Source organism: Uloborus diversus, chromosome 5 (assembly GCF_026930045.1).
Source record: "Uloborus diversus isolate 005 chromosome 5, Udiv.v.3.1, whole genome shotgun sequence".
NCBI lineage: Eukaryota > Metazoa > Arthropoda > Arachnida > Araneae > Uloboridae > Uloborus > Uloborus diversus.
In genome coordinates, this window is record NC_072735.1 from 91,202,220 (window position 1) to 91,215,972 (window position 13,753).

General features: G+C 34.7%; 1 protein-coding gene across 1 annotated transcript in view; it reads left to right on the forward strand.

The window, feature by feature from the left end:
- Positions 1-8,998, forward strand: part of LOC129223010 (homeobox protein goosecoid-like) — a 42,373-nt gene extending 33,375 nt beyond the window's left edge. Inside the window, exon 3 of the mRNA XM_054857574.1 lies at positions 8,840-8,998. Coding sequence (XP_054713549.1) covers positions 8,840-8,998 — 159 coding nt within the window. The remainder of the gene's footprint in view (positions 1-8,839) is intronic.
- Positions 8,999-13,753: the final 4,755 nt, after the last annotated feature.

Below are 13,753 nucleotides of genomic sequence, written 5' to 3' on the forward strand. Positions count from 1 at the left end.
TTTATTTGTTTATTTATTCTTTGCGCTTTCTTCAATGCGCACGATTGATGTTAAGTTCTGTTGTGCAAAAATACAAAACATGTTCACTGCACTGTATATATTTTCACTTTTGAAGAAAGTACTATGCATAACAGCTAAGTTTTTGAGGAAGGACAATTTTTACCTTATTTTTTGCTAATTTTAGCCTTTTTGTGGTTTATCCGCGATTTGTATAATCCGCGGCACTCGTGCTAACTCAATTCCACGGATATTCGGGAGTTAAATGTAACTTCCTTTTAGGGTAGACCGGAGCACGTTTACGCAAAACATTTTTTTCAAAACAAATACTAACTGGGGAGCAAACTGTCGTAACAGATTAAAGCTGCTCCCTAGCAAATACTCTCACAAATTTTCTGAGCATTAGTCGAGCTTTGATCCAGCATGCAGAAAGAATAATCTGTTTTCTGTACCAAGTTGAATAAATTTTGTGTTGAACGTTTTGAAGCTTATTGCAAATAAGTAACACTTAGTTAAGAAAAAACAAATGTATAAAAATTAGCAGAATTTTATCCTTTGTTGAGAATTGTATTTGTATGAGCTGAAATATTATTATTATTATTTTTTTTTTTTTTATTTTGCACGTTAAAAATAAATCCAAACTTGGCGACGGGGCACGTTAACGCATTTTTATCGGGGCACCTATACGATCGTTCTTACTGTGTCTTACTTAAACGTGCCCCTGACCCTTTTTTTTCTTCTGTCTCAAACATTTTTAGTATTTTCAGGCTATTTAGTTTTGAAAATCACCATTTAATTTTTAATTAAGTTATACATTCGTATCTTGTAGCTTACAATCATATAATGCTGTCTTCATGCCCCTTCAGCTTCAACTTTATACACTATTCAGACTATCATAAATTTGATTTATTTTAGCGATAGTAAGCCATTATGTTCGAAACACTAACAAAACCACGTTAGGTGCCAAAATAAATATGCGTAAACGTGCCCCGTGTACGGGGCAAGTTTGCGGAACCGACTTGAACTGAAAAATAATCTTTTTAACGGTTAAGTTAATCTTTTTAACATTAACACAAGCTGAGCAACAACTGAATGTACCAATTTCTACTCCATTAACTGCTTCATAAAACCGCAATGTTTAAAATTTCCGAAGTTAAAACATAAAAATTAAAAAAATCATTGAAAAAAATCCGCGTAAACGTGCCCCGCTCTACCCTACAGTTTAAACAATTCCCCAACATCACATACAAAATTTAGCGTTTTAGCAAATGTGCTGTTAATCCAGATGCGAATGCAAGGGAAGGGTCATGGGGGTCATGACCTCCCTAAACCATCGACACTATTATATATCCACATTGTATTTAAACAACTTATGAATAAAATGTAAGCGATTGCAGAAATCTTTTTAATTCATTAAAAAAAATTAAAGTAAACATTTGAAACACACTACTTTTCATTGCTTATGGAATTAATTAGAAACGTGGTTGCCCTATTAGGTTTTTGCACCCTCCTCCCTCTATAAAATGGTATAGCCTTTGTCCGCCCCTATGTTAACCAACAACATAATTTCAACTTCCTCACTTATTAGTCAGGGGGCTACGGGGGGAGAAACTGCATTTTGTGATAAAATTATGAAACTTATCATGTTTGTAGACATTGTATGTACAAATATTTTAGGAAGGGGAGGCATTCCAAAATCCCCCCAAAGCCCCCCTGGCAGCCATTTTCGGTCCAAAACCAAAAATGGTGATTTTTTTTAAAAAAATTATTATAATTCTTTAAATTATTGCTTGTATCATTCCATAGATGTTAATTATATTTTTTACCGTTTAAAGCTCCATTAAACGTCTAATTTTCGAAATAACTTCTCAAAAAGTGGTTTTTTAAAGAAAATCGATATTTTTTATTTGTAAATTCTCTTACGTGAATTTTCACCCCTCAGTACATAATTACTGGTTTCTAAATTTAATTAGGGTTATATCAAAGTAGGGTTCCAGTTATCCGAACTCTAATTTCCCAAACTGTCCAAATATCCGTCCATGATGCACCTCGTTTTTTATGACTGAGCAGACATAATCGAAAGTATTTCCAAAGGGTATAAGAGAATAAGGATTTGAAGGAAAATGGGTGAAATTAATGTCAAGACAGCATAATTTTAATAGAAAGAAATTTAAAGCTTGAATTAAAAATGTCTTCTTATTTCTATCATTACTATTGTTGCTATTGTTAATTCTCCGTTGCCCGATTGATCACTAGTAAGCTTTTACTCATTTTATGGGAAAAAAACATACCAAAAGGGTATTATAACATGTCTCTAACTACTTCTTACAAAAAGATTCACATCGATGCAATGAAGACACTTTCGGCAGAGAAGTTTATAACTTAAAAATCCGAGAAAGAAAACACCATCTCAATGTTAAATTTTGAAGCACCGTATTAAATCTGGGACTTTTAATGTTAATGGTTATTAGATCACAGCTCTCAACCAACTTTAATATCTTTTCTGAACCTTTGAAGGAGTTGATTCTGTGTTTTTTTCCCATTTTATTGCTATACTAAACGATGTACATATATTTTTTAGTAAGTATGCTCGATGGTTACCAGTTTTCATGAAAGATCTTCTTTAACCCACAAACCTTCTAGTCGTACACAAAGCCTTCGAAGATGGAATGTTTGTTGTAAAAAATACAATAAACGTGTTTTCTGTAATTGGATTGGGCCATGCTTACATGCAAAAGCAAAACAATGTGGTGTTAAAACGAGACAGGGGTACAATTGGTCTATCACAGATGCAACTGCGTTAAGACGATGGATGTTGGTTGGTCTTGAAGTTATCGATTTTTTACACAATTTGAAAAAGTTACCTAGGCTCAAGAAACGCTGTATATACGCAATGAAGACATGTTAAGTTTCCAAAACCTGTTGTCAAGAAAGGTCTTGATGAGTCAAGCCTTGAAGAGCTGAACATGGAAATCCATTTTTAGAAACATCGAAAGAATTGTTCCCATTAGAGAAGAATATGGCAGTAGACGAAGAATATGTGGAGCAACTCATGAAGATTAGGCAAGTTGGGAAAAAAAGTTACAACAAATTTATAGAGAACGGAATCGTGACTCAAAAGTCACTATTCATATTCACGGGTAGAAAAAAAAAAACTTTTTAGTCTTTCATTTTTACATAAAAACCAGCAAGTCTGTTTAATGAAAAGATTAAAATTCGATGGAGATTCATTTTCAAAACTTGTCATTATTTGCGATATCGTACATTTAAACCTGGATGAATTTCTCCTCTATGAAAATCAACCTCACCCTCCATCGATTTCAATAAATGGAGCTCTTTGAACGGGAAATAAGTCTAGTTATTAGCATTCCTGCTCAACTCGAGAGAAGACGAAAACGTTTTGAGAAAGAATGCTGAAGATGAAAATTATGATTGCTAATTTTAGAATAAGTGCAAAGATACATTGTGATGCTATTGTCTATGATGGTTCTTTCATCATTCACATAAAACGACCTAGGACCGAAAGTTTTTGTTTTAGTATCTGAAGTCTATTCAGGATACAGATGCACGACATATAAGAGGAATAGGAGAAAGATATCATTTTGGAGAAAATGGTTTGCTTCCAGAGAACTGGATCAGTTTCTCCCGGAATGCAGATAATGAAGACAACTGTTTTTTATGATTGCACTGCATATACCATCTTGATTTGTTCTTAAAGATTCGACGGGGATTTTCATTGAATACGACACCTCTAGCTCCATCAAATCACGGGAAAGCTGATTGTAGGATCTCCAGATATGTTTTGGATGCTGCAGAAAGAGGATACAGAAGCATATGCGTAAGAACTGTTGGCGCCCGCTTTCATTTTAGGCATATCATACTTCCATGAGTTGTACAAAACGGAGAGAAAGTAGATGGGGCTTACATTTGTAGCTGGAAAACACTTTCGACTAGTACTAGTCCAAGATTTTGCTCACAAATTCGGTCAGCAAAAAGCAGTTGCTTAAAGAGGGTTCGACTCATTCTCAGGATGTGACACGACCTCTTTGTTGCAAGTGGGGGAAAATTGACGATGTGGAAAAGATGGAAAGACTATCCTAACCTCAAAAACAAAAGTGTACCTGATTAAAAATTTCAAATATCTTATCGAATCTTTGCTACTCGTCTTCATGTAACTTCCGTCTGTAAATGAAGCTAGAAAACGTTTTTCCATCAGCAAACAAAGATCAATGATTAACTTATCACCCACAGCTGAAGCCTTTTGGCAACTTGTTTAGTGCTTATCACGGTAGATATCAGTATGCCTAAAAATTTAGCCTGAACTTAAATTTATGATTTTGGGGTTTACAGTAATTGATGAGAAGCACGTTCTTGTATATGTTTGATTTTGCCCGCAATTACAAGTGCTTAAAGCGAATTTATGTCATGCAAGTGTAACAAACAACTGCTCTCAAATAGCTTGTGGGTGCTTCAAAAATGAACTTGTCTGCACATCGATGTGTAAATACAGCAAAAGAAAATGCTATGTATCTGTGTAAATTACTTGTAAATTCAACCGTTTTGAAATTATCTTCTGTATAATCATTGTACATATCACTTACTCAGATTTGTTGTAGTTTTAGTCGTAGATTTTGCAATAGTGAGTTATATTTCAATAAATAACAATTTTATTTATAATAAAAATATTTTTATCTTTATTAACATAACACTAAACTTCTTATTGCAGTAATTAATAATTTATTCCTCTTACATCGTTTAAAACGTTGAACAAACGCTTCAAATCGTCTGAGAAAAAACTTAAAATTTGTTTTAAAGCGCTTAATAATAAATTTTGGTGTTCTATGAACAAAATATCCGTGCCCCCAGCCAGTGGCGTAGATACACTTTCTGCCGCCCGGAGCGGTTCCTCAATTTGCCGCCCTTTTGATGGGAAATAGTTAATACATTAAAAAGGCAAAAGTATTTAATAAGATTTTAAAAAAGAAGAAAAGAAACTTATCTTTTTTCTTTCGTATTTTTCCTGCAGAAGAAAAAACAAGGAATTCAGATCCCCAACGAAATATTCCAAAAGTTAAGTGAAAATTCGGAATTTTAAGCAATTTTAAGTAACGCTTATAAAAAAGGGGCTTGGAGCTCAATCCAGAATTTTTTTTTTTTTTTTCAAAATTAAAATCAATTTTATGCTTTATTTGGTGACGTTAGAGAGTTGGGACTTCTCAAGCAAATTTTCCAAAATTGAGATGTTAAAAAAAGCAATTTTAGGCTGTTTATAAATACTTGAAGATACTGGGGAAGGTTCGGGGGCGCTGTACGGAAAGCTTTTTAACTAAACTCAAAAACACTTAACTGTAGACTGTATCTAGTGGTGTAAGTGCCTCCCCAAACTCCAACAAAGATTGGACTTTCCTCCCGAAATATTTTCGAACTTGAAATCAATTTTAGTCTATCTTTGATGGCGTTAAAGATAATAGGGAACGTTCGGGAGCTCTCTGGAATTTTCCGATGAGGAAGCTTCAAAAACGTAAAGGCTATCTTTGACGGCGTGAGTTCTCAAATGTTGGGAAGTCAAATGGTTTTCCCGTCTCCCCTTGAAACTTTTTTAAAATGACGTCCTAAAAACGCGATAAGCTTTGTGGTTTTCCCTCAGAAATTTCTAAAAAACGAAGTTTGGACCCAACTGTGATGACGTTAGGTGATTTCGTGCACATTTGGAGCCCTACCTTAGAATTTTTCTGAAATTTAACTTTCAAAAACCCTACTTTAAGCTATTTTTGGAGACAATGGATGAGCTAGGGATTTTAAAGTTCGAAGTTGATGTCCTAAATACACATTTTAGACTATATTTAATCACGTTACAGGAAGCGTCAGAGCTTGACCGCCCTCAGGAATTTGTTGGTATTGAAGTTTTAAAAACTCAATAATAGAATAAAAGATGAGATAGGAAGGGATGGAGTGGGCATTATCCTTTGGAAATGTTTCGAGACTCAAGGCCTAAAACAGCACTTTTGGCCTACATGGTGACATTAAGAGATAAGAAGGTTCGGTTGCTCTTCCCGAAAAATTTGGCATTTTTTTAGGGTTTAAAAAAACAATTTTAAGCTGTTTTTGGTGGGTCAAAACTCTCTGGCCTTAAAACACTTTTTAAAGCTTTCTTTGGCAACGTTAGACAGCGAAAAAGGGGGAGGATTGAAAATGAAGTTCCACAAAACGCTGTTTTAGGCTATGTTTGGCCAAGTTAAAGGAGAATGGGATGGTTAGTGGCTCTCATCTGGAAATGTTTCAAAATTCAAGTCCTGAAAATACATTTTAAGCTTTGTGACAGTATAGGAAAGATCTTAAAGGTCGGGGAAATTTTCCTAATTTTAAGTTTTAGAAACGCTAATTCAGGGTCAATTTGGTTTCTCAGGGGGAGTTATAACTCCCTTTTGGATCTGTGCTTTTGCAAATCACTTAATATTGATAAACTCAGAAGTTCCCACCCAGGGTACGAGCAAGACTACCTCCCCCCCCCCCTTCCTTAGATCCGGTACTGCTAATTTGGATGATTCTATTTTTCACTGATTGAAGACGATAAGATAAAGAGACCCTTTTTACATTCGATTAACCATACTGTGATTCACGAGAAGAAAAAGTTGAGCATCAAAAATCATTATTTTTGATGTAAATGTGAAAGCCTTTGCCTAGAGAAAATTTTACTGATTAAAAACCTTTCCTTAAAATGAATGACTAAATGAGTTTCTCACTGAAACTCATTTAACTCATTTGTTTAAAGGATTTTACTGATATAAAACAGTAACACAAGCAATTGTTATTCGAGTTGCGAATAAGTATTTTTTTTTAAATGAACATAAAATTCATTCTGTCTTGTGAAAATTTTGTAAACAATGACCAATCAAAGCAATTGTTGAAACAGATAATGCTATCTTCAAAATAAGCAAAGAGACCTCTCTCCTTTTACTCTTATTGTCACTTTCCTTTAAAAAAAGTGATTTTTTTTTAAAATGAGGTGGTTTCTCCAAGGAACTTTCTTAAAATAAAGTGATAGCTTCATCATATAACGAAACGTTATGAAGTGTATTGTTTCTTTCGCAATATTGAACCTTAACAGTAAAAGGAAAAAATCATGGTCCCTTTACTTTTCCCTACCACCTCCCGCAGTCTGTAGCTTCAGATGAAGGAAGAGAAAAAACAAATAATAGTGCTGAGATGTCCACAAGAAAAACACACGTTTTGTATAAGAGCAATTTAATTATTATAGTTGTACCAAAACCTTACAATTCAAAGACCTTTTTTTTTTTTCTTTTCTTTCTTTTTTTTTTTTTTTTTTTTTTTTTTGCCACCAGAGATCAAAGGCATGATTTCCTTATTGGAGAAAAAAGCGTTACATTTTTTCGCATCAAAAGTGAAATTGCCGCCCCTCAAAAAGTGCCACCCGGGGAGGGACTGCCCCCTCCGCCCCTCCCTAGCTACGCCACTGCCCCCAACCCCCCGTCCTCATTTCGCTAGTGCAAATAGAACTTATAAAACTGTAGAATGTGAGTCAAACTTCCAAAAATTTGCGAAAAAAGTGTTGAAGTTTTCTTTTTTGTTTTGCCGAAAATGAAAATTGATTTCGTTTTAACTAATCAAGGCATTGTATACATTCTTAAGTAACAATTGAAATGTTTTTTTCAAATTTTGAAAAAATTACTAGCTTTGTTTATGATTTTTTATTTCTAGTTTTATTCTTAGTTTTGTAATCAGTTTTTATCGGTAAATTTTAAAACATATGTTTGGATTTTCTAATGTTTCGGATTTCTGGGGCTCGGACAGTTGGATTCTACTATAAATGAATTGATTTTCTTTATCATAGTGCTTTAAAAAACATTTCTCAAACAACTCCTCCAGAAATGTTCAAGACTTGAGTTAGTTTAAGTTTTGTTTAAAAAAATCAAAGTTTTTGAAGTTATTATGAAACTTAGGAGGTTAAGAGATATTTTGATGGCTTTTTACGCCTTAGTAAGCATAATAGAACTCACAAAAGAAGAAAGAGTGGGTGTTTTTAAAAAAATAAAAGTAGTTTTGGATTTTTGACCGAAAATGGCCGCCAGGGGGTTGGGGGGGGGGTTTGAAATGCTTCCCCTTCTAAAAATATTTTCTAGGACATTGTCTACATGCATGCCAAGTTTCATGATTTTATCACAGAATGCAGTTTCCGGCTCTATTTTCTACCATAGCCCCTCTACTATATTATTCCATTCTAGTGGAAAAAATTTTACTATACCAATCGACTTTTGAAAGCGGACAAGAGCTTCTTCAGAGAATTAATTTATAAACCTGTGCCCTGTGTATGTATCAGGGGGACCGGAGAGTAATGCAGTTCCCCTTCCTTGAAATAAATAATTTTTACCAAGTTTTTATTTTTTTATCAGCGATGTAATTTCCTTGTTATCAACTGGCGTTTGCCATGTTTCGTGCAAATTTCCAAATTGGTATAGTGGTTTCGGAGCAAAATACATGGAGAGGACATTTTGAATATCAGCCTCATTATCGCGTTTTTTTCCCCCTCTCACCTAGGAATCAGAATCAAGAGAAATCAGGTGGTGTGCAAGTTCGGATGAAAATGGTAAGTGAGGCAATCCATCAAAATTACGTTCTAATACCAGTTGATTATTATCGATCCGGTATTGGAAATTTACGCAGTGGATGACAAATGGCTGTTGATAATACAGATAATTACATCTTTGATTAGAAATAAAACTTAGCAAAATTTCTTTATTTTTAAAACATGGCATTACCTTCCTGTCCTTCTCATATTTCCAGCATCTTCTAAACTCTCATTATATTTTTCTCTTAAAAACAGGTGTGGTTCAAGAATCGGCGCGCAAAATGGCGCAAACAGCAAAGAGAAGAACAAGAGCGTCAAAGGCGTCTTCAAGAAGACAGGCGGCACAGGCATCAAGACGTAGATGACGAAGGGGACGCCAGAATGCACCAGGACCAACATTCGGACTTAATGTAAAGGAGTCATAAAATGTAGCTGATTTCGTTTTAATCTGTTCCTGAGATATGGAAAGCTGCTTCAGGGTGGCTCACCAAAACAACGTATGGACAGTATGTCATCCGATTCAGAACGTTCTTCAAATATATGTGCGTTGTGAAGCACTCTAGCGAGTTCTTTTTAAATGGCACTATTAAATCGTTTAACAACACATTCAGCTGAACCTCTGTGGCTGAATCGTTATAGTTTGACAACACATTCGACTAAATATCTACGACTGAATCGTTATAGCTTGACAACAGATTCAACTGGACCTCTACGACTGAATTGTTATAGTTTGACAACACATTCAGCTGAACTTCTACGAATGAATCGTTACAGCTTGACAACACATTCAGCTCAACCTCTATGACTGAATCGTTATAGTTTGACAACACGATTCAGCTGAACTTCTACGACTTAGTCGCTATAGTTCGATAACACATTCAACTGAACCTCTACGACTGAATCGCGATGGTTTGGCAACGAATTCCACTGAACCTCTACGACTGAATCGCTATAGTTGGACAACGACTAAATCTTGAAAACGAAGGATTACAATTAGTAACCATCAAATGCAAATAGTGATTTACTCTTTAGTTTGGCAGACAAGTTTATTGGCAACAAACTTTCAGTAGAAATTTTTGAAGTCGTTAGAAAAAGAAAGAAGGGGGAAAAAATCTTTGGCCAGAGATCAGTAGAATACAGCGGGCAAGAGTATTGAACTTTAAAAACGTCAGCATGACTAAAGATTTTCTGTGTGTAAATAACTATTTGGCTACAAAAACTGCATTTTCTCCTGAAGTCGAATTCTCACTTTTTACACCTTACCTTAGAGTGACAGCAATAATGTAAAAGTGCAAAATTCACGAATATAGGATGCAGCTTAATTACACCTTTCTGAACTCCATATTTACTTGTACTTTCAGGAGAATAACAAACAACTCCCTCTTGGATATAAACAGCCTGCTGCATTGTCAACTTCGCGAATGTTGTTGCGTTCATAAATTTGTCGATGAAATTAAATTTGGAGCAGCTTTTAGCATTTTAGAAACTGAAATTTTCGTAGTGGTGTTTCTGTCATTTCAGTTATCATTCCAAGATAAGAGTTCCATTGAAACTCAGTTAAAGCTTTGAAGCCAAATTTGGTTTTTAAAAAAAACCGGTTTAGTGTACCACTCAATATTAAAAGATCTTTGAAAATGAACATTGCTTTAATTTATTATTCATTCATTTGCTGAAGCAGCAACTTTTCAAGAACCATTTTGTTAATTAATGAACTGTATTAAATCCAGGGTTTGTGTTTCCCCTCACCACTTTTCTTATTTTTAAAAAAAAATTTTGTATATTCTGCTGTTGTTGTGTGTATATTAATTAATGCAGTGACAAAGCATTCAAAAAACTGCAATTCTAAACCACCTGTGAAAAAAAATAAATGTGTATCTACTCTATGAAAATCAATGTCAATGTTAACTTTTTACATTAAACACTATAAAATTGTAATTGAATTTAAATTTCAAATTAAGAAAATTCGAAGTAATAAAGTTTTTAATTCTTCCTGAACAATTTGTTCAAACGCACATAGTGGGCTTTAAAGGAATGAGGAAGATATATTTGTAGTTCTTCCGTTCCACACGTATACCCGCGGCAGTTTTACGGGAGGAGGAGGGGCAATAGAGGTATTATATATACACTTCCAGGAATTGGAAGCTTTTTTTTTTTTTTTCGATTTCCAATTTAAATTAGACAAAAATATATTTTTAAGACTATTTTTTGTAAAGGTTTTTAAAAACTTTGAAATCAGGCTTAATGTCGATAAAAATTGTGACGAAAAACGATGAGAAGCCTAATAATAGGGAACAGTTTTTTTTCTCTTTCCATTTTGGCACATTTTTCTCTAATAATTCCATAATAGACAAGGGGTTAAAAATGGCTGTTTCGAAACGAACTAAGCCAAGATAATTGTTTACTTAGCAGTTTGTCTGTGAGTTTTTTTCTTTTTTTTTTTCGAGAGGAGGGTGAGGGGAGGGGTGACTCATTCTAAGAAGTTTTGGTCGTTTTATAAATTGAAGAGGATTTATTGTTAATGATGAAAACATCATTATGATTGCTTTATTTCTTCTTTTTTTTTGGGGGGGGGGGGATTCTTTCTATGGAAAATTTGGTCGTTCAATAAATTGGAGAAAATTGAAAACAACATTGGGCTAAAGCTTGACCACGGAGAGACGGTGGATGACCTTGAAGCGAAACAATCATTTGTATCATTTGCAGTATGTTATTATTATTTTGTAATAGATAGGATCAGCCCAACGCGCCTCTTACTACTCGGTGCCTTATGGTTGATTCTACCTATTACAAATGCTGTTTCTACTTCAAGATGCATTCGCCATCTCTCCGTGGTCAAGCTTTATGACCAAATTGTAAAACTATTACAACGTGTATATTTCAAGGTTATAAACAAACCCTCCTATTTTTCAGGAAAAGTTTTGACCTTTGGATGCTAAGCAGATGACAGAAAACACTCTTCTCTTTGACTGGTGCTTAGTTTTAGAAACTCTAAACTTTTTCCGGGAAGACGGATTCCTTTTAACCGCTAAACATGTGCAATTTAGCGATAAATAACGTTGACTTTATTACTGATATTTTTTTGTGTCAAAAGTTAATGCTTTTCTTTTTAAGATTCACTTAGTTCCGGATATTTTCACTGCGTTACAACCTTAGAGCAGGAATTAGTTAATAGAGGGAGTAAGTCTTAGCAAAAGCTGACCCAAAGAGCCCAAGCCGTGACTCAAGAACGACGAATGGTTGGTACGTTTTGCGTGAAACAAGCGAAAAAAAAAAAAAAAAACCTGATTTCTTCCAATGCTTTGCTTTAAAATCTATCACTTGACTTGGGGTCGTGACTTCACGAATGAAAGTCTTCACCCCCTCCATTTTATCTCTTCTCAATGGTTACAATCTGTCATTTAATGATTTTTTATTTCACTTCTGCAAGCTTCATCGGAAAAAGATAGCATTTTTTTTTTTTTTTTTTTTCAAGATTAACCTTGTTTTGAATATTTTCAGAGCATTAAAAACTATCAGTTTATGATTTTCTATTTTATTCTATGAAGATGCTTCGCTGGAAAAAGAAGATGATGGTTTTTTTGATGCTAAATTCCAGCTCCCTCGTTCTATAAAAGACCGGCGCAATTTCCAATTAAAAGCCGCCCCTCTTTGCTGAAAAGCGAAGAATGGGGAGTAGATAGAGAGAGAGAGAGCTGTTCACTTAGCCACTACAAAACGGATGAACTCGAGCCCCAAACAGGTTTTTGTGATGGTAAATAGGCGCGAGGGGAGGTCCACCGAAAGATTAACCTCCAGATGGTCGCGGGGCTTGTAAAACAAAAAGTCAACAGCGAGACTCCCCTCCCTCCGTGGACAATGATCCTACCTGTGCGGCAAAAGTGGCGAAAAGGCGCTTTTGTTGTGCAGCCGGGAGGTCCTCGCCGGGGTTCTTCATTGTGCCAGCACGGGTATTAGACTGGATGAGATTTGCCTGGAAAATGTTCCAAATCCTGTGAGAGAACTGATTCTCTGGTAGCACCCCCCTGTTTCTTACTCCACGAGATTAAGCAAAGGGGGAGGAAGGGGGATTAAACGCATTGCTACGGAAAACGGTTTTTATGTCTAAAAAGAAATAGCGTTCAATGGCAACAATATTGCTGAAAAGAGCATTTTGAGGCAAAGTTTTAGTACCATTAAAGTTGGAGGATATCCAGTTCTTATCCAAGTCAAAACCTAAATCGGGGCATTGTAGAATCCACGTAATTCCATGTGACCCAATGTAATCAATGAAAGAAATATTTAATATGCTTTTACACAACAAACTATATGAGAATGAGACATTCTCCCCTCCACCGACCTACATTAAGAGAAAACTATTATAATTTTAAATATTCTGAGGATATTTTAAAACTTAGTTTTTGCATCGAGAGAAAAGTTTCGCCCCGTAGAATAAATGGATTTCCAGAATCCGTTTATAAAAAGTGCCTGAGAGTAATATTCATAGTTTGATGGCAATTTTATTTACTTTATTTTATTTTTTAAAGTCGAAAGCATTACTGCTGAATAGCATTTAGAGCAGCCATTTTAAATGTCAACTGAACGTTTAGTCAAAACTAAAAAATTTGACGGAATGTTGCACCAAAAAAAAGCCGATTTTTTTGCTACAATGAATGGTGATTAATTTTACTATATTTTAGTGCAACAGCTGCATTTATGTCGATTTAAAATATTTAAAAAATATTTCTCGCTTGTCCAACAATAAATTATGATAAATGTAGTAGTCTTGAAATCATACGAGTAATATCTACTTTGCAACTATGACCCTGAAGATTAAAAAAAAAAAAATCATTTCAACTTTTTGCTCATAAACTAAGTCCGAGATTTTGACCATCGGAGTTCGAAAGGTGAATATTAAGGTTCCTTCATAAATTTCAGAGTTTTTGAATATCAAAACTGTAAAAGAAAGGGAATGAACAACTACTAAAGAAGGAAAAGATTCATCTCTCAGAAAGGGCATGTATTTCCTCAACAGATTCGTCCAATCTACACTTCACAACTTCAATATATATAATCAAATGTTTAATCGATAATAAACAGGCATACGGATTTACTAGTTTCCAGGTGATTATAATCATGCACTTTCCAAAAGAGATCTAGAACTAAATTAAACGATGCTAAATATGGTGATGA